Source organism: Rhineura floridana, chromosome 1 (assembly GCF_030035675.1).
Source record: "Rhineura floridana isolate rRhiFlo1 chromosome 1, rRhiFlo1.hap2, whole genome shotgun sequence".
NCBI lineage: Eukaryota > Metazoa > Chordata > Lepidosauria > Squamata > Rhineuridae > Rhineura > Rhineura floridana.
Genome location: NC_084480.1, coordinates 174,256,428 through 174,284,036, shown reverse-complemented (window position 1 = coordinate 174,284,036; position 27,609 = coordinate 174,256,428). Strand labels below are relative to the sequence as shown.

Here is a 27,609-nt window from a genome sequence, read left to right as displayed (position 1 = left end):
TTAACATGCAAGGAACACAAAAAAGGAATATTTAGTGTGCTAATGTTAAATGTTTCTTTTAGATTTTCTATATACCTAAATGTACATCTATGTCTGCAATGCTATGCCTGAGCAACAAATGCTTATTACTGTGAAGCCCTTACTGCTTGATTAATTTTATGACCATCATCATCACGGGTTTATTTCTGAACTGTTTTTTGGCCAAGGTCCCCTTAGTGATGAACAGATGAACACAAACGAAAATACAATAAATTACAACAAATACAAATACAAAAGTTCAACACAATGATATATCAATAAAAAGATAAAATAGTAAAAGCCCAGGCACATCATGAATTGCACTTTATACATTCATGAGTTGCATGTGTGTTCTCAACACAACACAACTGTCATCCACAAAATAATTGCCCAGCCGGTAGGCTTCTCCCTGACAGTTCTTACAGTTCTTCTCCAGGACAGGACTAGCTCAGTTAACCGTCTGGCTGCTCATCAGGCTGCAGCTCTCCAGGTACAGGAGCAGGGGCAGGGGCAGGGGCAGGGGAAGGCTACGGTTGGCATTCATCTCCTAGCCAGCAATAGTCCTATTTCTGCTACCCACCACTGGCACTTATGAGAGGTCATTTTACGCAAGAAAACATAGTTCCAGCCCCCGGACTGCTGTCTGGAAAACAGAGTGGTCCCGACAATACGGAAGTTGGTAATCTCTGATTTAGTAGACTGAGATCCTAAACCTATCTCATGGGAATAAATTCCACTGAAACCGGAGGAGCTTGCTTCCATACCGTTGTACTGTATACCTGGATTGTTGTCGGACCTGTACATTGCTCTGAAGCACCAGCCATCCCGAGCTTGCCTTTCTACTGTGCATATTGGGGGGGGGGGGGCGAAATGACAGATGGGAGAGAAGTTCCACAATTTCGCCTTTGCACATGTGTTATACTCCTAATCTTGCACACCTGAGGAATCCAAGGGAGATTTAAGAACTAACCCAACACCCCCTAGGATTGACGGACTTCTGCATTCAGCACCATGGAAAGCTGCCCGGAGATTGACCCCAAAATGAAAATGACGGGAATGGAACAGCTTGTTGCGTTTGTCCTCTGCCCCGCCCGCCGTTTCTTTTACGCTGGAAAACGATTGCGGGTGTCTTCAGGTTGAGTGTAGGACCGTCAAGGTGGGTCAACGCAGGGTGTGGGAAAGGGGCCATGATAACCCTTGCACTGCTAGCCGTGTGTCCAATCAAAATCGCCCCGCCCCCAAACTTCATTTTGTCCCCAAGTGGTAAACGGTATGGGTGTTTGTGCGCACCAAGAGAAGGGGTACGTGGGGATGCCACGGAGATGCGCCCGCGCGCGCGCGCCCGCACACTCACTGCTCAAAGCGACCCGCTGGAACCCAGAACCGCTGGAAGCAGAAGTTGAGCAAAGAGCCCGAAGTCCCAGCCCAGTCTGTGCGCAGGATGGCGGGAGTGGGGGGGGGGAGGACGCTTGCGCAAGGAAATGCCCCTCCCCGACCCTTCCAAAGCAGCCATGCTGGTGGTGGACAGAGGCACACGCCCGTAGCCGTCCTGGAGTCACACGCTCCAGGCCCCCGCTCTGCTGTGTCCCGAGTCTGGTGCAGCTCCCTGGCTCGCTCGGTGCTGCCGCTCCTGGCATCCCTGGGTGCGTGCCACAAACATCCCCACCATCACCCGCCGCTGCTCTTACCGTCGCAGTTGACCAGGATGATGGCCAGCATATAATCCTTGCCTAGCATGGCTTTCCTCGATCTGGAGGCGAGGAGCCGTGGAGCCCCAAGCCGGGCCGGAGGACAGCAGAAACCGTGTGCCTGAATGCGGGGCGGGCCGAGCTTGGCGAGCTTAGGCGGAGCAGAGTGGAGACTGGGCTGGGTCAGGAGGCAAGAGATGCTGAAGAGGGAGGGGGATCCAAATCCATGACGCAAGAAGGCACATCGAATATTCCGATGCTCACTGACTCTGGTGGGATTTATGCGTAGGACTGCAGCCCTGCTCAAGCTGGAAGGAAGGAGTCTGCTGGTCTGACTTCTGAGTAAATATAAAGAGGGTCGCAACAGTCGGGCTGGGAAAAGACATAATAAGACCGTAAGAGCTTTGCTGGATCAGGCCAAAGGCCCGTTGACAATGGTCAACCAGGTGCCCGTGGGAAGCCCGCAGGCAGGGCCTGAAGGTAACGGCACTCCCTCACCAGCAATGCTCTTCAATAGCAGAGGTAGAACACAGCCATAAATCTTCCATGAATTTGTCTAATCCAGGGGTTCCCAAACTGTAGTCCGTTGTGGTCCACCAGCTTTACTCAGGTGGTCCACGGCATGTCTGCTTTAAATAATCATACTGATTTGTAAATGTATTTTATTGCTTTTATTTCTTATATTGTACTTTATTATATTACAATTTGAATTCTGTGGAATGCAAATTGTCATAGGAGTAAAAAGCAATATAAGAAATAAAAAAGAAATACAAATTCAATTCAGAATCATACAGCATCTAGCACAGCATATTCAACTACTACAGCACGCAGAAAAACCATTAAGTGGTCTGCCAAAACCCTCAGCAATTTTCAAGTGGTCCATGGGGGAAAAAAGTTTGGGAACCACTGGTCTAATCCTCTTTTAAAGCCAGTCATGTTTGTGACCATCACTACTTCTTGTGGTAACTAATTCCAGTTTCACTATTCACTGTGTAAAGAAGTACTTACTTTTGTCTGCTCTGAATCTTCCAACATGCAGCCCCACTGGCTGGCACCAAGTTCTAGTATTAAGAGGGAGAAGAAACGATCTCTTTCAACTTTCTCCTCACACCAGGCAAAATATTATACACCTGTATCATTCCCCCATTCACTTTTTTTTCTAAACTGAAAAGCCCCCAATGTTGTAATCATTTCTTATAGGGGAGTTGCTCCATCCCCTTGATAATTTTAATTGCCTTTTGCACCTTTTCCAGCTCTACAATGTCCTATTTGTGATGCAGTGACTAGAACTGTACACAGTAAACCAAGCGTGGCCTCCCCATAGATTTGTATAACGCCATCATGATATTGGCAGTTTTTTTTTCAATCCCTTTCCTATTGAACCATAATATGGAATTCAACTTTTTCACAGTTGCCATTCACTGGGTCAACATCTTCATTATACTTTTTCTGTTCCTTGCAACATGTGCTCCCCTTGTGGGTTGGTCAACCAAGTCAGAGCCTCATGGGTATATAAAAACTGCCTTATACCAGCTCAGTATTGTAGTGGCTTTCCAGGGTTTCAGATGTGGGTCTTTCCCAGTCCTGCTTTGAGATACTTGTGACTGAACCTGGTATAGTTTCCCCTTCAGAAAACAGCCACAGCAGTTCCACTGAAAGAGGATGACAATCAAAACATGCAATTGAAAGGACAAAAAAAAATGGAACCACAACAAAAGAACACAGCAACATAAGTGAATTAGTTCCAATGGATTAAGTTATCTTTATCAGGTGGATTTTTTTTCCAGTGGTCATTGGAAAGGTCTAATGCAGAACAGTCCATCACCTCATGAGGCCGTCTGTTCCATTGTCAAAGTCTATATCATCAGGAAGTTCTTCCTAATATTCAGTCAAAATCCTCTCTCTTGTAATTTGAACCTGTTAGTTTGGTTCTTACCTTCTTGCAGCCTTTCCCAACTAGTGGGCCACCAGATGTTGTTGGACCACAATTCCCATCTTTCCTGACCATTGGCAATGCTGGCTGAGGCTGATGGGAGTTGTGGTCCAACAACATCTGGAGGCACACTGGTTGGGAAAGGCTGCGCTAGAGCAACAAAAACCAAATATGGTACATCATCTATGTAACCACCCTTCAAATATTTTAAGGTGCCTATCATTTTCCCTCTTAATTTTCTCTTCTCCAGGTTAAACATACACAGCTCCTTCAACATTTTCTCATAGGACATCTGGGTCCCTCACCATCTTTGTCACTCTCCTCTGGACAGATGCCAGCTTTTCCATATCCTTACTAGAATGTGGTGCCAAGAACTGGATACAGTACTCCAGGTGATGTCTGACCAAATCAGAACAGAGTGGCACCATTACTTCTCATGATCTGGATACTACAGTTGCTGTTGCTGCTGCTGCATGCCACTAGACTTAGGATCTAGGGATTTCAGCAGATCACAAGTTCTGCTGAGACTAAAGGGAAGTTAGTCTGAATAAAATCACCACCTTACAAACCATCTTATGCAGAGTTACACACTCCTAAACACATTGATTTCAATTGGCCTAGGCCCGTCTATCTCTGCATAGGATCAAGCTGTTAGTGTTCAAGTACACTCATTTGGCTGCTATTCATGTGGTGCCCTGAAACAGGTACACCATGGTGAGATGCATGGAATTTCAGTCACTTGCAGAAGCTTCTTGTATTTACAGATGGGGCAGTCCATAAGTGGATTATGAGAATATAAGCACTGTCATGCTAGATCAGTCCATGATTTCAACAGCCAGTCAAATGCCTCCAAAAGCTCATGAATAGGGTATAAAGGATCCCTGTTGAGGCCTGTGGCCAGGGGGCACAGAGGAGTTAGCCCCCTACTTTTCTTTTTTTTTACAAAAAATGCACAATTAAATTTATTAAAGAAAAATTCCCCCCTACTTTTTTTTTATTCCCCTCTGAACTTTTAGGTTGGCATCTAGAAGCATAGGGTCTCTGAATAAGACACTTCAATTTTAGCTCTCATGAGTAATAGCCTTTTGTTGTATTAGGTGCAGCTGTAATGCTTTATTCTGGGACATCAAGATGGTTCCATTCCCCATACTTGATTGGCACCAAAAATAATATTGAGGTTTTGGGAAAGGAAAAAATGTTTTAAAGATAGTAAATAGATATTGCAAGAGACAAGACTATGAAAGGACAGCAGTAGGGAAAGAGAAAAAGCAGAGAATGCGCAAAGCAGCATGCCTACATACCTAATCACACTCTAGGAGAAAAGATCTACATCAAGTTAACATCTTGAGGTAAACAGGGACCCTGCTCCCAAAAAAGTAAGGGGCCTAAGACCCCCCCGAGTCCCTGGATGACTGCACCCCTGGATACAGACCAAGAGATCAGACTCTGTGGCAGAGCCAGATACCACCCCAGTCTCTGTATCTACCCTGACAGCACTATTACAGAACCTAATAATGTAATCTACAACATCAGGGGCTAATTCACCTGCTTATCTTTCAATGTGATATATGCCATCATCTGCCAACAATATCTTTCTGCATTCTACATTCGGCAAACAGTCTCTAGGCAAAGAAAAATATGGACACAAATCTGACATCAGAAATGACAATATAGAAAAGTCAGTGGGGAAACATTCCAGCTTCTCAGGATATTCGGTAACTCACCTTAGGGTGGCCATCCTCAACAAAGAAACATCAAAATAAATATGCAAAGTGAGTCCATTGAATTGCAGTACATCAAGAGGTTCAATGCTATTATTTTTCTTCATCATCATAACTTTATTTGTATGCCACCTTTCCACAAAAAAACTCCCAAAGTGGCTTACGATGAGAACAACACATCAACACAAAACCAACAATTGCAAGCTTTATTTAATAATAATAGCAATAATAAAACAGCAACACTTGGTAATTGTAACAGCATACAGACATACATTTCAATATTATAAATGTAGCAATGCTACATTTCCTGGCAGTAAGAATACCAAGGGAGTTTGAACAGTTTCACCATGTTCTAGCCACTGATGCTAGGCTTGCTAAAGATTAGCCGAGGATCAAGTTACTTGGATCAAATGTCTAGGCCATCCCCAAAGAATTAATTTTTGGATTGAATTGGCACAACGAATTTGTATCACATTACATGTATTAATTAGCTTACCAATGCCAAGATGTCTGTGTTATCTGTTACTATTTTGGGGAATGGCTACTATTAATAAGGTAATTGTCACCGACTATACTTTTCTGCATTGTATTTTCTTCTGCCTTCACTGTGTACAATCCCACCACAATGTATATATAAACCTGATACTCAGGATAACACTTCAGTCACCTAATGAAATAGCCTGTAGTCCATCAAAGCATACACTGGGGGTTGCCAACTAAGCATCTATTACATCCTCCACTCGCACCCCTGGGCACTAGCCCCAGACTCTGTTTACATTTGAAAAAAGAAAAGTTAAGCCTCCAGTCCTCCTAAAAAGAATGTTTTGAAGCAAAATGTGCAGGTACCCTTCTAAGCAATTTCTGTGAAATGAGCCAGCCTGGCTGCTCCTGTCAGTGTTTTCAGTCAACAACTGAAATCAGAGCTATGACTAGTGAGTGAGTTGTTTGGACAGCCGGCAATTGGAATCCCTGGGATCTTAAAGAGCTTCAGTTTTCCCCTCTGCTTTAGTGTACTTTGCCTGCTTCTCTCTTATTTTCTAATAGTCCCTGGAATCTCTGTTGTTCCTTCCTTTTCCCCCCCAGCAACCAGGATGCATCTTCCCTGTGGTGGGTTCATCTGAGAATAGAAAACTCCCTTCAAGTTATTTTCTACAAATATATGACTGCACAGTAAGCGTGGGTGGATGTTAAAGAATAACCTTCCCAAATGCCAAATGCAAAATATGAAGAGGCTTAGTCATGCTATTGTGCAGCAGCTGATGTCCAGGCACTTACTAAGAATTCATTGTATAGTTAGCTTACAGTACAATGGCATACATGTCTACTTTAGAAGTCTCTTTGTGTTTATCAGGGTTATTCCCAGGTAAGCAGGTACATGATGGCAGCCTAGGCCATGGTTTAGGATTGGCATTGAGGAAAACAGGGATTCTTGTGCCTTTAACAGTTGTATTTCCATAGTCAGGACTAGCATGACATAGCTGCCTTCCCATGGTAAACCATGGGGGAGGGGGAGCAGCAATGAATGTAGTCTCCCTAATTTTGTGTTCTGCTATGCCTCCCAAGACAGCCATGTTGTGTTGTGTTAGGGAATCTCTGACTCTCCAGATGCTGATGGACTACAACTCCCACCTTCCCTAACCATTGGCCATGCTGAATGAAAATTGAAATTCAACATGTGGAGGGCCAAAGGTTCCCCAACCCCATCTTAGGCCATGCGTCCTATGGCAACTATTTTGTTTTATGCCACACCTCAATGGCAGCAATTTTGTTACTAGCACCCACAGCACTCTCAAAATGTGCCCACTAGTGAATTGCAAAGCCTATGCCACAATCAATCAGTTTGTCTTTATAGTGCCATAGGACTGGTCTTCCCCCCCCCCCCGCAAAGAATCCTTATGGCTCTTCCTGCCCTTTTTTCATGAAAAGGAACTCCAGCTATGCTTAAACTGCCACTATGCTGCTACCTGATTATTTCCTCAGAATGTTCCCTTTAAAAAAGAAGCCCCAACCTCTGATTTTCCCTCCGTCAAAAAACTTCTGTCTGCGTAGAGCAGCCCTGACATATGAGACAAAGTGGGGCTGCCAGTGGCAGGTTGGTGTTATCAGGACCTTTGAGCTGAGAGACCACTACAAAGATGGCAGAGGCCGCAGCTTTTTCCCAGCACCTATTTTTGGTCAAAATTAACAATCTCTCCTGCTCAGGGCGACATAAAAGTGACGTTGTTGTGTTGAAATTTAAGAATTGCCTTAAATATTATAGTTTGCTTTATACCCTGTCCATATAAATGTGAACAGTGCCCAGATTAGATTCAAAGTGACCCCTGACTGACTTTTGATATCAAGAAAGGTTTATTTCCTGGTGACCTGACCCTTACCTACATTCCAGTGGCTCGAATAATAAAGCCGGTTTAACCTGGAAACTTCACTATTATGTATTTCTTGTATCACATCTATGCCTATAACCTTGCTTATTGTTACAAATGTGCCTTGCATAGAAATGTTAAACGCTGTTCCACTGCCCCACAGACCTTGACTTGTGAAACCCTTTGATATGCAAGTACAGTAATTTCATGTCTGTCTCCAACTTATGGGGCGCCCGGTTGCAGCTGGGCCTCCCCTTTTGCTCCTCTCTTTGTCTGTTCCTGCAAAGTGCTTATCTCAAGGACATGTGAAATATGCAGACATAGAGTTTAAAAGATAGTCTCAATGTTTCCACTTATGCCCTTCCTCTGTACCCCTTTACCTCCTTCTACATATCTTAAGGCTGTAATAACTAGCAGTTGCCTCTTTTGTGTTTATGACGTTACCCCCAATATTGTAAACTTCGGGGAGAGACTATATATACCCTAAGATATCAATAAACGAGGTTCCCATGCTGGCCTGCCTCGGCTCGTGAGTACTGGGTCCCCTTTGCAAAGGATCAGTGTTTGTATTACTTGGCCTCTGGTAGTGGGTAATTTGCATTCAACTCCGCACCCCCCCCTGGGGTGTTATGTGAGCTGGGTAGACAGAGACGGCTTGCGTGTTGGGTTTGGACCTAACAACGTCAAGAAGACGTCTTCACGCTACAGCAGGAAAATTCCCTAGGTAGGACGCTGCTCAATCTATAAAGGTAAAGGTGTTCCCGCACTTGTAGTGCGAGTCATTTCCAACTCTTAGGGTGACGTCTTGCGACGTTTACTAGGCAGACCGTATATATGGGATGGGATAGCCAGTTCCATCCCCGGCCTTTCTTTACCCTCCAGCATATGCGGGGTACTCATTTTACCGACCATGGATGGACGGAAGGCTGAGTGGACCTCGACCCCTTTTACCGGAGATTCGACTTCCTCCTTCCGTTGGAATCGAACCCTTGCCGTGAACAGAGCTTTCAGCTGCGTTACCGCCGCTTACCACTCTGCGCCATGGAGGGTCTTGCTCAATCTATAGATGTAAGAAAATGTAGAGCCAATATCTTACTGTCTGGATAGGGATCTTCCGGGTTGACATCCGAGGCTGTATTTCCCCACCCCGGGTGGAAGCGAGAGTTGCCCATAGTGATTCAGGATTTTAGTTTAGCAGTGACTGGGCACCAGCCGGTCCCCACACACACACACAAACCCAAGTAAAAGGTAAAAGAAAAGAAAGCAGTACGCGTTCTTTTCCCCCTAGATCTTATTTCATGTGTAAAACTTAAAATTAAAACTAGCCGCAGGTCAGTCTTTTTAAATCTCCCCTTCCACCCAAATTCAGAGCTCAATTGCATGAATAACTTTTGTGCTCTGTTGACTTTGCCACGCCACCGCGTCGCGCTTTTAAATCTTAAAAACTCAAAAACAATATTTCACACTAAAATAAGACGCGGGTTAGAAAAAGAATGAACTCCTGCTTTAGCGGCTATCTGCGGCTCAGCTGTGTGGATAACTGCTGCCCAATCACAGCCGCGCTAACATCCTGGATTTTCCCGTTCATGGAAAATTTGTGGGAACTGTCACAAGAAAATAAAAGTTGAGAAACTGTCCGTCTCCTTTCATTAACGGCTGAATCCAAAACGAAGGTTGCTCCTTGTGCTGCGCATGTGCAAGCGGAAGCTGAGTAATTTTTGACAAGGAAGATGGCGGACGATAAGGTAGGAGCGGGTTTAGGATCCGGGAGAGATCCCTCGTGAGATGCTACTTGGTGTCGCCCTTTCTGGCTCCGCTCTCGGTCTTCTCCTTTTGGGCTTGGAAAGGACAAGGAAGTGAAGCCTCGAGGACCCGGGCCGGAGTTAGCGCTGATCTGAGCGGCGCCGCCGCCGCCGGATAACTGGGGGTAGGGGAGAGAGCACGAAGCATGTTACTCGGGAGTAACTCTTGGCATGCTTGGCCACCTACTCTTAGCTGAACACTGTCCAAACATAGAAAGACTGTCGCTGGCTTCAAAGCCCCTCGGTACAGACTACAAAGAGGAGATAGTGATGGAGCCTCCAGGTCAAGAAAATAGCTTCAAAATGGGACTTTTATAGGACAGCCTTGGGGAAAAGTAACATAGATGTGGTACTTTGACTGGGGAAAGGCCTAAATCCGGACACACTCCCAAAGTTCACTGGGAGATCTTAGGCCACAAGGACCAACGTCTTTCCTGTATTTTAACCTTATTTAGGGAACCTGTGCAGCTTTGCCCTTTAGGCATAAGTGGAACATTCTTGTTTAACCAGTACTTTGGAGATAAAGCCTTGAGCTTTTTGTTTATGCTTTTTGAGTTCGGCTTTAACAGATACTAGTACAAAGTTTTTGTGATGATTGTTAGACATCTTATTTTTGTAAGCTGCCTTGTAGGCCCAAGTTGGATACTAAGTTAGGATAGAAGTGTATTAAGTAAAAATAAAAAGGAAAGCGTAAAACTACCTGTATGAATGTATGTACCTGCTTGTGTAAGTTAGAACAATATTATTATTATTATTATTATTATTATTATTATTATTATTATTATTATTTACATTTGTATACTGCCCCATAGCCGAAGCTCTCTGGGCGGTTAAAACAATTAAAAACATTAAAAACATTGAAAATTATCAGTCTTTGGGAGGAACTAAAGTAAGAATCTTTCTCCAAAAAGTGTTTTTTTTATCCAGAAAAATACTGCTGACCCAAAATGAAATCCAAGTAAGTGTCTCTTGTTAACCTATGCAGACCAGAATAGCTATCCAGATGCAGCCTATTATTTTGCTAGCTAAAGACCATAGCAACTAGGTATAAAAACATTAGAGTTGTCAATTGTAGCTATCACAATTTTTCATTGATTTATATCAAAAGCAAGACTTTGAAAATTAATGCACTGGTGACCTCCATTTCCCACACTTGAATAGCAACATACTAAATTGCTTTGTACTAACTTGTGGAACTCACTGGGGTTACAAAAGCTGAAGAGTAAAACCTACCTAACATGCTCCCTCTGATGTGGCAGCAGTGATAGCCAGAGACAGAACATTGGTGATGTTAGGTATTAGACATGCAATTAGAATGAGACAACTTCTGTCTTCTTAGATCTTTGCTTTCTGTAACTAAGATACTAAAATGCACGTGTGCATGCAATATGGAATATGCCATTTTTGTTTCCAATGTATAGGACTCTCTGCCAAAGCCAAAAGATCTTGCTTTTTTGAAAGACCAGTTGGAAAGCTTGAAACGAAGAGTGGAAAATGAGGTACAGGCTGGAGTGGGACAGGTAAAAGTGGAGCTATGTAATACTTATTTCTAGAAATCTGTCTTCACAGTATTTATCTCCCAAAAGTCAATAATAATGTGTTTGAGAAATCTACCCAAATAATGCAGCAGAGAGTAGCTCAACTATACCTCCAAGGAACTTTTTTTATTTGATGAGCATGCCACATCTAGAAAATACTGAGACTGTGTGTTTCATTCTTTGGTATAAATGTTGTATCAGCCTTGAATTGTAATGCCACATATTAGAAAAAATGGATGAACCATGAGAACATGTCCTCGCCTGATTTTTACTTGTGTTCAGATGGCTGTTTCAACTGCCCATTTGTGTTTGTTTTTTCCTACAGGAAGGTTCTTTGCTGGCATCCCCATTTCTCAAAGGGTTTCTTGCTGGGTATGTTGTAGCCAAACTCAGATCTTCAGCAGTGCTTGGATTTTTAGTGGGGACTTGTACTGGTGTGTATGCTGCTCAGACCTACGCAGTTCCTGATGTGGAAAAGACAGTCAAAGACTATTTCGGCTCATTCAGGAAAGGACCAGACTAGAATATAATCCCTCATGTAGCAGTGCGCTCCAGAAAACGCCCCGTCTCATCTTAGAATGTCAAAACAATGTTAACTCGATATAGGTCAGAAATGACTTCTGCTCCCCTTTCACTATCCAAATCCATTGGAAGCTTTTTTATATTAGATGAGATGAAATTTCAGCAGGCCTGATTACAATTGTTCTCAGTCACTCTATCATGAAAGTCTTGGTGACTGCTTCAGCCATCCTGGGGATTGGATGCTTTCAGACTGTCGAGTCAGACGGCTACATTTCTTTTCTCTATTCTCATTCTGATGGAATGAAGAGCTGCTGTTGGGTCATCACGCTTGCCAGCTTTAGACTCTGGAACCCACCACATATCCTTTTCTTTGCCAAGGAAACGGGACTTGAATAATTCTCATTTAAGATGTCCAGCTGTTTCCTTAAACATGCATAAGTCTTATTCTGTGTTTCCGTCTTTCCATGAAGACGATACAGGTTTTCAAAAATAAAACCTGTGATTTTCTCCTATAAAAAGGTAGAGAGTGATGTTTCCCTTGTCTCCACGTTTCAGAGAAATGTTATTTGACACCACTTGTACTGCTGATAACCCAATTGGCCCTGCTGCTGCTGTGGTACTTGGGAAAGTCCTGTGGGGGCTGATGCTGATCGCATCTGTTGTTATTTATGGCTCTCATGCTCCACTCCTGAGTCTTAGTAAGGAAAATGGCCAGATCCCATTCAGTGCCTCCTCTGTGGTGATTTTGATTGAGTTAACCAAGTTAATACTCTCCTTAGTCTTCCTTATGATCTGGGACTGGAGACAACAAAAAATATCTGTGTCATGGTATCATGCTACTCCCTTTGCTCTTTCAGCATTGCTCTATGCAGCCAACAACAACTTGGTAGTTCATTTGCAGCTGTTCATGGATCCTAGTACCTACCAAGTGCTGAGCAACTTGAAAATTGGTAGCACCGCTTTCCTATTCAGCATGTTCTTGCACCAAAGACTGACTCTGCGCAAGTGGCTGGCCCTTTTCCTGTTGACAGCTGCTGGAGCTTTTTATACATACGGAGGCCTGCAGGACCCACAGCACGTGCCTGCCTCTGACATGAAGCTGCACATCACTTCTCTTGGCCTATTGTTGATCTTTCTGTATTGCCTGATCTCAGGCCTTTCAGCTGTCTATACTGAAGTTGTCTTGAAGAACCAGAATCTGCCTCTTAACCTCCAAAATGTGTATCTTTATTTTTTTGGTGTTTTGTTGAATGTAATCATCCATCTATCAAGCAGCTCAGCAACTGGGTTGCTGGGCGGTTTCTCAATTTGGGTTCTGATAATTATTGTGAGCCAAGCCTTGAATGGCTTGATAATGTCTGTGGTCATGAAGCATAGCAGTAACATCACTAGACTCTTTGTGATCTCCTCCTCCATGATGGTTAATGCTCTACTCTCTGTCCTCTTATTTAATCTGCATCTCACTACCTTTTTTTTCCTTTCTGTTCTGCTGATTAGCTTAGCTGTTTACTTGTATTATGGAGTCAGATAGTTACATGCCTCTGTATGTTTAGAGAACCCACTCATGTGGAAGCAATTCATTGCCTAATATGGGCTGTTTTGAAAAGAGTATAATAGACTGTGCATGTGCATGCTTTACAGGTTTTCCTTAAATTTCACCTCACTTGTGAATGGCTTAAGAGCAATTATTTCGTACTTCTCTCTTAGCTCAGAGAAAGCATATGTTTGGGTGAGCTCCAGCTTAAACCTAAATATTAATATTCTAATGTCATTTGCTAGTGAGCATAATTTGAGGAAGCAGATTGCTATATAGGAGCCCACTTTCCTGTTATCTTGGTGACAGATCCTAGAAACGTTGTGACTAAAAAAAGGAAATGGTATCTTTGGCCTCTTGTGGGATGAAACCAAATATATACGGAACACCCAGAACTCTTGTCTTCTCTCCCACCGATCCCCATTCAAAATAACAGGGAAGTGGTCTTCTGTATAATAGCTACTTCACACTGTATTCTTAACCCAGTGTCAAGATTTATCTGAGTCTTCAAAAGGAAATAATTAAAAGATCTTTCTTAATGGGCAGCAATAGAATCTTTTCCTGGGCTCCACTCTCTAAGCCTGGCAAGAAGGAGATCTATATATATTTTTTAAAAAAATATACCTTTGATGGTGTTGATCCAGAAGACTAATTAGAACAGAGTTAGCCGTTGTTCATTCTCCACAGGGAAGTGGTTTGCTTTCGACGTTCTCTCTGTCCAGAGGTACTGCTGCAACCTGATGATCACAGATGGCAAGTGCCTTCTGTATAGTCTACTCCTGAAGGAGCCTGTTGTTTCCAGATAGTTCATGGCAAGAACTTTGGATATGTTGAAAAACCCTCCAATCGAATTGGAGTCAATATTTTCCTATTGCTCTTCCCTTGAAAAGTTTGCCAAACATGACTCACTTTTTCCCTTCAATGTTGGATCTGAATGTGTAGCCCCACTTCAACATACAATCACAGGTTGCAGCCATGTAAATACAGGTGTTTCCTTTTCCAGGTGAAGTTGTTTACCGTACCCTTCATGTACCTTCTGTGCCAATGTCTGGAACACGTGTGGGGGTAACACCTTTAGATGAGAGCTGGGGCTACATATGTTTTTTTTTTGTTATAATTTGTCTTTGGCATTCTTCTGTGTGTTTATGTTTGGGGCAGTCCCATTTCTTCTAGGTCATGATTATAAATTTTGATGGATCAGTGATGGGATTGTGTCTGGATTTATATACTCTCAGGTGCAACTAGCATCAATTCAATGCAGCAAAAAGTCAATTTGAAAGAAGATATTAAAATTTAGTTTTCAGATTTGTGTGTTGGTGTGATCTTATTAACTTGTTGCAAAGGAAGCTATTTAAAATGTTAGAACATACAAGACCACTTTGAACACAACATTCATTAAAAAGAATTGCATGAGTAGCTTCATGTTTTATTTATTTATTTATGAGATTTGTTAGATGCCCATCTGGCAGAGGTTAATCTGCCACTCTGGGCGACTTACAACCAAACACAAGTACATTTCATATAAACATAATCAAAATCCTAAAAATTAGAAATTAAAAGCTTAAACATTTAAACCCCCCAAGAGAGTAGAGGAAAGCTTAATCACACAACTCATCCAGGGCTGGTTCTGTGGACAGGATCCAAAAGAAATTACTGTCTCCTTCAGAGATCAACTAAAGAAATGTTTTAATAATGTTACTAGGTTGGTGTACAGCCCTTCTGCTTGTGAGAACAAAGTTTCACTAAGCAGCCAACATTCAAAAGAACTCTTCTGCAGGGCAGCCATGCCTCTGTTATTAATGTGACTTGGGATCATTCCTCCAGAGAAGATTCTTTCAAAAACTGTTTGGCTGTTTTCCATTATGGTGTATGAGTCTTTCTTAATCTAGTGAAGGACTGTTTTTTCTTCGCCACTACCTTCCTCAGAACATGTCTACTGAAGTAAGGGTTTGGGTCTCACTCAGTTTTTATGTTTCACTGCATTTAACATAGCAGAAATAAACAGTTCAGTGAGGAGGCACATACTTAGCACATATTCTCATGATGTTAGTTACATCTCCAGTTAAAAGACTCAGTGTAGTTTCTTTGTCTGAAGGCTGCTACTAGTCAGAGTAGACAATATGGGACTAGATGGTCTTGAGTAAAGAAGCTTCATATTTATTTTAAAACAGTTACATCCCACTTGCTGTTTGAAGGTAAATATCACAGTGACCAACAAATGTCTAATACATGCAAAAGTAAATATAATAAAAGCAATTAATAAAAAGAATAACTGAAGTAAATACTTTAGGCCAGTAGGCAATACCTTATTTAAGGTTGGCTTACAGCATTTATTATGAATGCCCCAAGATTTCAAGGAGACAGTATTGCAATGAGTGGAGTTCTTTTATGAGTGTGTTTACCAATATGGGACAGATATAAACATTTACCCCCAAAATGTCACCTATGTTACCAGTGCTTGAGGATGAGAGATTTACGTTGGACAAACACTTTGTGAACTTACACAGTTGGGAGGATAAAGGGCTGTACTTAGGTGGAAATATGAGCAGGTGGTAAGAAAATACAGCTCACTGTACACATACCCCTACTTCTACTATTTGAATAGGTTGGAGTAGTGATACAGGCTGGAATGAGAAAAAATGAAATTTGAGGAGGGGAGGAGGTAAAAGTATTCTTTAAAATTTATGAATTACTTAAAAAAATTGTAAATGCTTACATAGAGACATGTAAATACAGAGTGCAGTGCCAGGTGAGGTTTGAATGGTTCTTTTTCACTGAGGTTTTGCTCTCTCTGTGCCATCTAGTTACAAAGAGCTGTTGTGAGATGGCCACATAATGGTAGAAAAGAAAAAAAGATAAACCAAGAAGGAGAGGGTAGGTATTGGTTCAATAAGAAATAAATAAAGGGAACTTCTGCCACCTTCAGTGAAATGCCAGAAAGCAAGGAATTGCTAGTGTATCATGGTCAACACCATAAATTTCATCATTAACGACATTTATCAAATTACTAGGTGGCTAACATGCCTGCTGATGTGCCCCAAAATTAACAGCCACATGCATTGTATATACTTACACTGATAAGACTACTTTTTATCAGAGGTTGGAAAGAGGACTGAAAACCCAATGAATTAGATTTCCTTAAGAAACCATGGGAACAGTTGTGGATTATTATTAAGTTGACAGCAATGTTAAAGAATGAATACACATTTAATGAAGCTCTTAAATTGGAACTCAATAGTATGTTTTGTTAAGAGAACTAGGAATTTCATGTGTAGGAACTGGTTATATGCTGCTTTAGTTTGTGTAGCTCTTTTGTGTATATAATTATGGTATAAAAAGACAATCTGTGTGTATACACAGTGTGTGTATAACACCTCTCCCGATATGAACCTACCCGTACTCTGCGTTCAACATCGAAGGGCCTCCTTCGGGGGCCCACCCAGAGAGAAGCCCGGAAGGTGACAACAAGAAAACGGGCTTTCTCTGTGGTGGCCCCCGAACTATGGAACTCTCTCCCTGATGAGGTACGCCTGGCGCCAACATTGCTGTCCTTCCGGCGCCAGGTAAAACCCTTTTTGTTCTCCCAGGCTTTTTAACAACATTTTAACAACATTTTTAACATCTATTGTAACACCTACATTTGCACTGACGCTCTTAATATTTTAGTAATCTTAATTACTTAACATCTTAACATCTTAATACTTTTAACTGATTTAATACGTTTTTAATATTTTTAGGCTTGTGTTGTAGTTGTTTATATGTTTAATTATGTTCTACTACTTTGGGTATATTGTTTTTAAGTTGTTGATATATGTTTTTACTTGTATATTGGATGTTTTTATGTTGTGCACCGCCCAGAGAGCTACGGCTATTGGGCGGTATAGAAATATAATAAATAAATAAATAAATAAATAAATAAATGTGTATATACAGTATGAAAATATGTAAACTATCACCCTAATCAATTTGTACACAAACTTTTAAAAAGAATATCTGAAACAGAAATGAAACGAGCGCAAAGAGAACATAAGCTAACAAACCTCCTACCCTACCCTAAACTAAAAATGTTTTTCCTCAGCAGCTGAAGACTATGAAGGAGAGGGCCAGATTTGTTTCCTGGGGGAAAGTTCCAGATTCTCAGTCCAATGTCAAAAAAGCCCAGTCCCACACAACCATCCGTGAAGCCTAGCAAGACTTAGATTCAGCTGAGGCTCTTAAGTGGGTGGCAAGTTCATATGAGAGGAGGTAGTATTGGGGACTCAGACCATGCAGGGCTTTAAAAGTCAATGGACAAGTGAAAGTGGAGAAAGCCTCAAATGTGCACAGGGGACAAATTGTTGCTCTGTGCATTTGTAGTATTAAAAACCCTTCTTCAGGAGCGAATGCTTTAGTGCTTTCAAAGGGAAACCAAAACTGTCTTCCAAACCATCTCAGTGGTAAACACCAGCCTTTTTAATTGGGTGTAGTTGTTCGGGGTCTTGGACCCTTTACTTTTTTGGGAGCACGGTCCCAGCAGGGTCCCTATATCTCCAGTGTCCTACAAGGCAATCGGCATGAAAGCGGAATATGCTAGCAACTGAGAAGATTTTTTTAACTTGCTTCCTTGTCCTTTCCTAGTGATTGGAGCCAATCAGAGAGAAAGGAGGTAAGTCAGCCACTGAGAAGACTCTTTTCAGTAGCTCACTCTCTCCCCTTTCATGCTGATTGGCTCCTAGGGACATCTGTTGTAGTGGGGGAAGGCATTAACAAGGATCTCATTCTCAACCCAGCAGCAAAAGAAAAAAAGGGGATGGCGTGTGGCTGTGACTATCATGAAGGGACCCTGCAGTTCTGAATTTGCCACAGCATGACTGCTTTTATTTGGCCCAGAAACAAATGGAGAACCAATGAAGGTGACACAGTATTGGTATTTTTATGCTCCTGTGACAGATCCAAGCTAGAACTTTTGTCCCTTTTGTATGAACAGAAGCAGCTCCACATAGTGTAATAATCTAACCTGGATATTGCCAAGGCATGAATAATTCTGGCTAAGTTACATTTCACAAGGGAAGGGCCTAAGCTACTGAAAAGCACTCCTGACCATCTGGGCCTCTAGGAGCAGAGCTGGGACCAGAAGCAATTTCACGCTAGGACTTTTGCTCATCTAGCAAATAGGGATGGGTCAATCCAGTCGTCTTCTGTCTTGTTATCTGGATTAAGTTTCAGTTTGTCAGCCACACACAGAAGAGTATGCCAGTGACGTATTCATACCCCCAACCTAAGTTTGATCAAATCTAAATGTTACTCAGTTTTAAGTCTTTGTTCTGATGAAATAGGTTTCATTTCTTAGTTAAGATTCCTTTAGTATTGTACGAGCCAGATGTAGTTAATACTGTGGAACTTTTGTTCTTGTCTTGGAATGCAATTCTGCCCTCTCATATCTAGTCTCAGAGAGATGGCTCTTCAAGTTAACTGTTAATTTATTTCTTTACATTTCAACGCAGACACCTGGGAATGACCCAAGATAATGGGCACAAATAGGCAAATGTGGACAAAATATTCTGAAAGTTCTTGTTTGCCTAGGTTCTGATGGTTATGTAACAGCCCTGAAAGAAAATCTCAGGTGACGTGTTAGCAAGACCTTGGCTGTGAAAGCTAATGTTTCCAAACCAGATAAAAATGAAATTACAAAACACAAACACAAGCTCTTAGGATGGGGACTGGCTGTCACGGCTCTATGTAACGTACTGCAAGTCAGTCTGGGTTGCTTTCTCCATGCAGCCCAGTTGCTTCTGAGCTCGGAGTTGCTGGTTCTGTGTGGAAAGAAGGATAGCATCTTGGAGAGACTCCTGCAGCAGCTTTCGATACTTCAGTTCAAGGGCATCTATCTGTTCTTCAGCATGTCTCCTATAAGCCTGAAACACCTGTAGAAGTTCAAGGAGCCTTTTAGTAGATAAGAGAGACAGAGAGACTGAGCCTGAAAAAGCCATTTGGCAACTGCTGAACTCTCCCTTCCCTTACACATTCAACAGGAAATATCCTGGCAGTTTAAGCTGTGCTCTCTTCTTTTACTGCTACCCTGCAGAAACGAAGAATATATGGGGAGATGTCATAGTGGTTCAATAAATTAAGAATTTGCAGGATTTTTATTGTAATGTGCAGGGACTATTATTGTTGTTGTTGTTGTTGTTGTTATTATTATTATTATTTATTAGATTTATATCCCGCCCTTCCTCCCAGCAGGAGCCCTGGGTGGCAAACAAAAGCACTAAAAACATTAAAACATCATAAAAACAAACTTTAAAACACATTAAAACAAAACATCTTCAAAAAGCTATCAAAACATCTTCTAAGATTAAAAACATTTTAAAAAAGAAAGTTTAAGAACACATTAAAAAGCAATTCCAACACAGATGCAGACTGGGATAGGTCTCAATTTAAAAGGCTTGTTGAAAGAGGAAAGTCTTCAATAGGCGCTGAAAAGATAGCAGAGATGGCGCCTAATATTGAAGGGGAGGGAATTCCACAGGATAGGTGCTGCCACACTAAAGGTCTCTTTCCTATGTTGTGCAGAACGGACACCTGCAGAGTGCAGTGGTTGACTGGGCATATAAGGGATAAGATAGTCTTTCAGGTATCCTGGTCCCAAGCTGTATAGGGCTTTATATACCAAAACTAGAACCTTGAACTTGGCCCAGTAGCAAATGGACAGCCAGTGCAATTCTTTCAGCAGTGGGGTGACATGCTGGCGATACCTACCCAGTGAGCAGTCTCACCATCACATTTTGCACCAGCTGCAACTTCCAGGCCAACCTCAAGGGCATAGAGCGCATTACAGTAATCCAGCCTGGAGGTTACCAGTGCATGGACAACAGTGGTCAGGCTATCTCAGTCCAGAAATGGCTGCAGCTGTCTTACCAGTTGAAGGTGGTAAAAGGTTCTCCTACCCACTGAGATCACCTGGGCCTCTAGCGACAAAGATGGATCCAGGAGTACCCCCAGACTATGAACCTGCTCTTTCAGAGGGAGTACGACCCCACCCAAAGCAGGCAACTGACCAATTATCCGAACTCAGGAACCACCAACCCACAGTGCCTCCATCTTGCTAGGATTCAGACTCAGGTTATTGGCCCTCATCCAGAACACCACCAAGTCCAGGCACTGGTCAAGGTCTTGCACGGCCTCTCTCGATTCAGGTGTTATGGAGAAATAGAGCTGGGTATCGTCAGCATACTGCTGACACATTGCCCCCAAACCCCTGATGACCACTTCCATGGGCTTCATATAGATGTTAAACAGCATCGGGGACAAGATGGTACCCTGCGGCACCCCACCACACAACTGTCGGGGCCGAAAGACAGTCACCCAATGCTATTCTCTGAGAAACAGCTTGGAGATAGGATCAGAACCACTGTAAAACAGTGCCTCCAATACCCATCTCACCATGTCGGCCCAGAAGGATACCATGGTGAATGGTATCAAAAGCCACTGAGAGATCAAGTAAGAATAACAGGGTTGCACTTCCCCTGTCCTTCTCCTGATAAAGGTCATCCATCAGGGCGACCAAGGTCAATTCAGTCCCATAACCAGGACTGAACCCAGACTGGGATGGGTCAAGATAATCTGTTTCATCCAAGAGTACTTGCAATTGCTGCGCCACAACCCTCTCAATCACCTTCCCTAAAAAGGGGGTATTTGCAACCGGTCAGTAATTGTCACAAACCAATGGGTCCAGGGTGGGCTTTTTCAGGAGTGGTCGGATCACCACCTTTTTCAAGGCTAGAACCACTCCCTCACGCAATGATGTGTTGACCACACCCTGGATCCACTCGGTCAAACCCCCTCAGCAAATTTTAATAAGCCAAGAAGGGCAAGGGTCGAGAGGACACGTTGCTGGCCGCATCAACGCAAGCACCTTGTCTACATCATCAGTCCACATCAACTGAAACCATTCCCAAGAAGTTGCAGCAGACGTTGCACTGGACACCTCATTGGGGACTACAGTAGATGTGGATGGGGCATCAAGACTGCTTGATTTTTCTAACAGTCTTGCTCCTGCTCAAAAAAAAAAATCCCTGTTGGGATCTTTAGGGGAATATACCATTGGAAGCCCCTGTTTGAGTCATACAGGCAAGTTGCTATCAGCTATGCTGATCTTGATTGCAGAGCATAATGGTTTTCATGCTGGAGAGGGCTGCTTGCAATTTATCTCACACAATCAAGTGAAGCACCTGTGCAATAATGCCACTAGAGGTCCTTCTCTACTAAAGGTTCCCATTGTGCTTCCAAAATAAGGGAATAAATGAGCTAGTTATAAGATTACCCATTCTATCTCAACGGCTTCCAAACAGCAACTGGGTTAAATCTTTGAAGGAAGGAGGGCTAATTTGATTAGGATTAGATTGAAGTGGGGAATGACAACTCTCTTAACCTGCAGGATGTGCTGTTTCTGAGTTTCTGTTTCATGTAGGTGTTCCTGGTACAGCTCCTCCAGATCCCTTTCTGCTTCTGCCTGTTCTCTTTGCAATGCCTCCATGCGCAGAATCAACAAAGACTTTTCTTTCTGCCAGAGGAGAGCTTCATGCTGGCCTGGAGGAAGCTGGAATTTGGGAAGAGAAGGTACCTTCAGATAGGCTGTTGTAATACTACAAACTGTAAGGCACATAAAATGGATGTTTTAAATCTGTTTAGCTACCATTTTAAGTGTGGGAACTGCTTCCATCATTGGGTGATTGGCAGGAAAGCCCGTCTCACATGGTCTCCCTTGCTGTATGTTTTCCTCTTGTTCCCTCTCATACACATGATTTTTTAGCTCTCTAAAAGAAGCTGATAGCATCAGACTGCAAACCTGCCTCTTGCCAGCACAAACCCTAGCAGCATCTTACCTCTTGACCTGCCAACTCCTCTTCCATTCTCAAAAGCTCCTGCTGTATCAGGAGATGGTGTTGCTCCTGGGGAAACTGACTCCTGGCTTTGGCTTGAGAGAACCTCACCTTCGTATCTTGGTGCTGCTCACCAACCAGGCTCTGGAAGAGAGTAGCCTAGGGATGCAGTCCATATTTAAAATACCATATTTCTATAAGCACTCGCTAAAGACAAATCTTCAATCTCTGGTTTTCTTGGGGCAATATAAATAGTTGTCCATACAGCTCAAGCTTTTTGCAAGACTGCATTGAGTGTTATAAAGTATACACATGAAATATTTGCCATCTGGGGTGGCTTTTTTTTTCCCTGCCAGGGCTGTGCCTTTAGCAATTGCTAAGCAAAAGGTTAGCAGATGAAGCTTTTCCTGCTAGAGATGGGAAAATATTCATCAGCGTATCAGACATTCGTTACAGGCCCAGGCCAGGGAAAAAAAAAAAAAGACGGCAACCGACCCATGCTCTGAAATCTTTCTGGATTGTATTTAGGATGTCTAGACTATAAACTCCATATTCTGCAACAAGAAATGTTACAAACTGTGTAATTAAAACATCCAGACTCAGCTGAAATATCTTCAATTGATTTTCATACTTTACTTTATGCTTTTTTCCTCACCCAGGCTTCAGTTTGCTAGTTCATAGTTCTTTCCCTTATCCCTTCTCTCCACATGGTTTAAGAGCCTGATTGGTAAACTGACATTAAACCACAGTTCTCCATTTTAGATTTAATGGGGATCTGTACTTTTACCAGGATTGGTGCACTGAGAATGGTGCACTGTGGCCCAGGCCTTATATCTAAGGGCCTGTTTTTATATGCAAATAGCCATGTGATTGCTATTTGAAACACAGTTGCATGGATGCAAGATGCATATTAAAAGGCTGCCCACAAAGCTGTGGCAAAGTTCGTATCACTGGCACAAGCCATAAAATGGGGGTGGAGGGTGGACTGATGTGGTGAACATCACCATACAGCTGCCTTTATGCAAATTACATTTCAAACAGCAACATACAGCTATAGTATTTGCAGTTAAAAATTGTTTGCAGGTGTTAGGGACTGGGGAGGGAAACTGTTAGCATGTATAATGTATTCTCTGCAGTCCATGGCCAATTATTAAAATATTCTACATTGAGGGGGCACACTTCATGCTGCGTAGTCTGGATGTGAGCTATTGTAGACTCTTGATCCCCTGTTACATTTATAAGCACTTCATGTACATTACACTTAAAACATCTCACTGCTACTGGCAAAATCAAATCTGCCCTGTCTTTTGAGGACTTAGATTCAGGCACAAATCAAGATCTGACATCCTCATGGATTACTTACTGGGCTGGGTGTTTGGGTTGCCCCATCCAAGTCCCTGGCTCTGTATGTTGCAACTGTGAAAGGGTTCTCTTCTGTGACTCCTTCCTCTACACCAACCTGCTCCAGGTGGATCTTTGGGGTGCTGCCACCTCCTGACAGAAACAAGCCTTGTATGAAAGAAAGTTAGTACCAAGAAGGGATGGAAGAATATTCATATACTGGGAAAGGGTGAAGATGTTTTGCTGAGCATTAAATGTGCTGATTTCTCTGCTCCTGCAAATTTAAATCCATAAAATGTAAAGACACATCATTTATATAAGTACATCTTCACCTGCAGCATGTTGTATATACATGTAGTTTAGGGTTGTGCTAGAATTCCTCCTCATTTAGATTTGGTACCAAATTTTGCATTAATTTGCTTAATCTTGATCATTGCAGATTGGATTTTTATGTAGTGATTTTCTGTGTCTATTTTCAAAAAAGATTTTTTTTAACAAAAATCTGATTCTAAAGTATCAATATCGTTAGAATTATCTTTCTTAATATTTCCTTTCAAAATATTGCTATTTTTAAATATTGCTATTTTGGGGAACAGCTGCAGCACTGGGGGACTGGAGAAGACCTGCCCTGGGACTGAGTATCTGAGCATCTGAGCGCTTGCTTGCTCATTCCTCTGGCTTGCTATCTCTTGAGAAAGCTGCCCCCTGGTACGTGCTGCAAGGACTGGGACACCCTGCCTGATGGTGACTCCAGAGAGAGGCTGTAGTCAATCTTGCAGCCTCTTGCATCAACTCCTGGCTGGGTCAGGTGGCATAAAAGCCTGGCTGCCCTTGGGCAGAGGATCTGCCGCCGGTGAGGTTGCCCCTTGGGGAGTCCCTTCGAAGTCCCGAGGGTGAGGATGCTAACCCCTTCTATTTTTAAAAAAAACAATCTAGAGGAGATTGGTAGTGGGGAGGGTGTATGGTGCATGTGTATTTCCTGCGCAGAGGGAAAGCCTGTGCAGTGAACTGAACAATAGGAGAAAGTCACCAGATGCCTTCAGAGTGAGAGTCTGCAACTGGCAGAAGGCTGGCCCTCCCTGGATGTGAGATGGGGGGGAGTAGATGTGCCCTATGTTAAAGTATTGAGTGGGTCTGCCTGTTCCAATTCTTTCAGAGGCCTACTGGGATAACTGGTTCAGGTAGGTTTTGTTGGTGAGCTCTTGTTGGGTCCATATAAGGTGTTTCAGAGGAGTCTTAGTAAGGAGGAACATGGGTGATGCCACCCCAATTTCAGTGATCATGGGTAGAGGGAGGTATAGCCATGGGGAAGAGGTATAGCCAGGAGAGAGATAGAGGGAGTGCAACCCTGCTCATTTCCCTTAAACTCTCAATGATACCATTGACCATAGTGTTCTCCTGGACTAACTTGCTGAGGTGCACATAGGGAGCAACATTTTATGGTGGTTCTGCTCCTACCTTCAGAGTTGCTTCCAGTGAGTAGCTAGGAGAGGGCTATCACTCTGTGCCATGGGAATTAACCTGTGGCACTTTACATCCCTTTTTGCTGTTTAACATCTAGAAAGATGAAGCTGCAGGGAGATGTCATCAGGAGTTTTGGAATGAGGTTTCATCAATATGTGAATGACACCCAGCTCTGTTTCTCCACACCATGATGGATGAACATTACAGAGTGCAGGACAGAGGGAGTGCGACCTTGCTCTTGCTTCTTGATCTCCTTGTGGCTTTCAATATCAGCTCCATGGAATACGAATTGGCACCGTGTTACAGTGGTTGCAGTCTACCTACAGGAGCAAGAGAGTAGCATTGGGTGATTGTCTTTCGGCTCCCTGACAGCTGTGTTGTGGGGTGCCGCAGGCTACCATCTTATCCCCAATGCTATTTAATATCTATATGAAACCTCTGGCAGTGGTCATTAAGAGTTTTGTGGCAAGGTGTCATCAGTATGCTGACGACACTCAGCTCTACTTCTCTATGCCATCTGAATCAGGAAAGGCTGTGCAGGCCCTGTACCAGTGCCTGGATGCAGTCGTGGGATGGATGAAGGAAAATAAGCTGAGCTTGAATCCTGGCAAGATGGAGGCATTGTGGATAAGTGCTTCCCATATCTGAGAAATTGGTCAGTTGCCTGCCTTGGACAGGGTGGCATTCTCCTTGAAGAGCAGGTACACAGTCTGGGGGTGCTTATGGACCCAGCTCTGTCACTGAAAGCTCAGGTAACCTCAATGGCTAGGAGGGCCTTTTATCAGCTGAGCCTGGTAAAACAATGATGACCATCCTGTACTGAGAGAACTGGAAGTGTGTCTGGCACCTACACTTAAGTTATTTTGTCAGCTACTTAAGATATTTTATCAGCTACTTAAGTTGTACCTATTACCCTGGCCTTTGGAAGTAAACACTGTAAATGGTCTCAGTTGTCTCTGTTTTATGCTTTTATTATTGTTTTATGGCTTGATGGTTGTTCATTAGGAACATAGACAGTGGGGTGTGTGATGGGCGTGTAGACCACAAGGTGATTTGCCTGCCTGGTGCGAAGGTTGAGGATATCGCCCGTTGTTTAGATAGTTTGGTAGACAATGCTGGGGAGGAGTCAGTGGTCGTGGTGCACGTTGGCACCAACAACATGGGGAAATGCAGCCGTGAGGTCCTGGAAGCAAAATTTAGGTTGCTAGGTAGGATGCTGAAAGCCAGGACCTCCAAGGTGGCTTTCTCTGAAATGCTACCGGTTCCACGCACAGGACCAGCCAGACAGGCACAGCTTTGTAGTCTCAATGCGTGGATGAGACAATGGTGTCAGGAGGAGGGGTTTGGATTTGTTAGGCACTGGGGAACATTTTGGGACAAGCCGGGCCTGTACAAAAGGGACGGGCACCACTTGAAGCAGAATGGAACCAGACTGCTGGCACTTAAAATTAAAAAGGTGGCAGAGCAGCTTTTAAACTGACTGAGGGGGGAAACCCGACAGGAGCTGAGGAAGGTCCGGTTCGGAATAAACCTCCCCCCGGGATAAAGACCAAAGAAATGATGAAATTTTAAAAGGGGTAGGCCTAGAAGTAGGCATTGTGAGAGCAGGGGCACAGGATATAAATTCAGAAGAGCAAAATTACCACAGGCCAAACCACAAGTGCCAAAGACACTTGAAGAGAGACACTGCTTACAAGTGCCTGTACACTAATGCTAGAAGCCTCTGAACCAAGATGGGAGAACTGGAGTGCTTGGTCTTAGAGGAGAGCATTGATATAGTGAGCATAATGGAGACCTGGCGGAATGGAGAAAACCAGTGGGATACGGTTATCCCTGGATATAAACTATATCGGAAGGACAGGGAAGGCTGTATTGGTGGCGGTGTAGCTCTATACGTGAAAGAAGGCATTGAATCCAGCAAGCTCAAAACCCCAAAAGAGGCGGACTCCTCCACAGAATCGTTGTGGGTGGTGATACCATGCCCCAGGAGGGACTTAATACTGGGAATGATCTATCGTCCCCCTGATCAAAATGCTCAGGGAGACCTGGAGATGAGATATGAAATTGAGGAAGCATCCAAACTAGGAAATGTGGTAGTAACGGGTGACTTCAACTACCCAGACATAGACTGGCCGCATATGTGTTCCAGTCACAACAAAGAAGCAAAATTTCTAGATATTATAAATGACTATGCCCTAGACCAGTTGGTCATGGAACCGACCAGAGGGACGGCAACCCTGGACTTAATCCTCAGTTTAAGTCAATCCTCAGTCCCGCACCGGGACCTGGTGCGAGATGTAAGTGTTGTCGAACCAATTGGGAGCAGTGACCATAGTGCTAGTAAATTAAACATACATGTAAATGGCCAATTGCCAAGAAAATCCAACACGGTCACATTTGACTTCAAAAGAGGAAACGTCACAAAAATGAGGGGATTGGTAAAAAGAAAGCTGAAAAACAAAGTCCAGAGGGTCACATCACTAGAAAATGCTTGGAAGTTGTTTAAAAACACTATATTAGAAGCTCAACTGGAGTGCATACCGCAGATCAGAAAAGGTACCACCAGGGCCAAGAAGATGCCAGCATGGTTAACAAGCAAAGTCAAGGAAGCTCTTAGAGGCAAAAAAGTCTTCCTTCAGAAAATAGAAGTCTTGTCTGAATGAAGAAAATAAAAAGGAACACAAACTCTGGCAAAAGAAATGCAATAAGGGATGCTAAAAAAGAATTTGAGGAGCACATTGCTAAGAACATAAAAACCAACAACAAAAAATTCTATAAATACATTCAAAGCAGGAGACCATCTAGGGAGGCGATTGGACCCTTG

The 27,609-nt window shown here is 43.1% G+C and overlaps 4 protein-coding genes across 6 annotated transcripts in view; 2 read left to right on the top strand and 2 right to left on the bottom strand.

Moving 5' to 3' along the window:
* The window catches only part of APBB3 (amyloid beta precursor protein binding family B member 3), a 38,024-nt gene extending 36,192 nt beyond the window's left edge, over nt 1-1,832 (bottom strand). For both annotated transcript variants that reach the window (XM_061634404.1, XM_061634468.1), the window contains exon 1: nt 1,707-1,832. In XM_061634404.1, coding sequence (XP_061490388.1) covers nt 1,707-1,755 — 49 coding nt within the window. In that variant the 5' untranslated portion in view covers nt 1,756-1,832. The remainder of the gene's footprint in view (nt 1-1,706) is intronic.
* Nucleotides 1,833-9,283: 7,451 nt separating this feature from the next.
* On the top strand, nt 9,284-11,602 carry LOC133365225 (SLC35A4 upstream open reading frame protein). Of its 2 annotated transcripts, none has more exons than XM_061586829.1 (3): nt 9,284-9,468; nt 10,947-11,045; nt 11,389-11,602. In XM_061586829.1, exons 1-3 carry the CDS (start codon nt 9,454-9,456, stop codon nt 11,584-11,586), a joined length of 312 nt encoding a protein of 103 aa, XP_061442813.1. In that variant the 5' UTR covers nt 9,284-9,453; the 3' UTR covers nt 11,587-11,602. The 2 variants fall into 2 exon arrangements, with proteins under 2 accessions (XP_061442813.1, XP_061442805.1); XM_061586821.1 differs by lacking the exon at nt 9,284-9,468 and adding an exon at nt 9,840-10,251.
* Nucleotides 11,603-12,114: 512 nt separating this feature from the next.
* Nucleotides 12,115-14,744, top strand: SLC35A4 (solute carrier family 35 member A4). The gene has a single exon (XM_061586779.1). It carries the CDS (start codon nt 12,115-12,117, stop codon nt 13,114-13,116), a length of 1,002 nt encoding a protein of 333 aa, XP_061442763.1. The 3' UTR covers nt 13,117-14,744.
* LOC133365152 (uncharacterized) overlaps nt 14,627-27,609 on the bottom strand; it is a 45,937-nt gene continuing 32,954 nt past the window's right edge. The window contains exons 14-17 of the mRNA XM_061586624.1: nt 23,344-23,474; nt 21,984-22,124; nt 21,530-21,697; nt 14,627-19,022 (exon numbers count right to left, since the gene is read on the bottom strand). Of these exons, the coding sequence (XP_061442608.1) occupies nt 18,834-19,022; nt 21,530-21,697; nt 21,984-22,124; nt 23,344-23,474 (629 nt within the window). The 3' untranslated portion in view covers nt 14,627-18,833. The remainder of the gene's footprint in view (nt 19,023-21,529; nt 21,698-21,983; nt 22,125-23,343; nt 23,475-27,609) is intronic.

Excerpts from the sequence above, each read along its gene's own strand:
- LOC133365225 (XM_061586821.1), top strand. Across the intron at positions 11,046-11,388 it reads TACAGGCTGGAGTGGGACAG|GAAGGTTCTTTGCTGGCATC; the intron begins GTAAAAGTGGAG and ends TTTTTCCTACAG.
- SLC35A4 (XM_061586779.1), top strand. The coding sequence starts at position 12,115 with ATGTTTCCCTTGTCTCCACGTTTCAGAGAAATGTTATTTGACACCACT.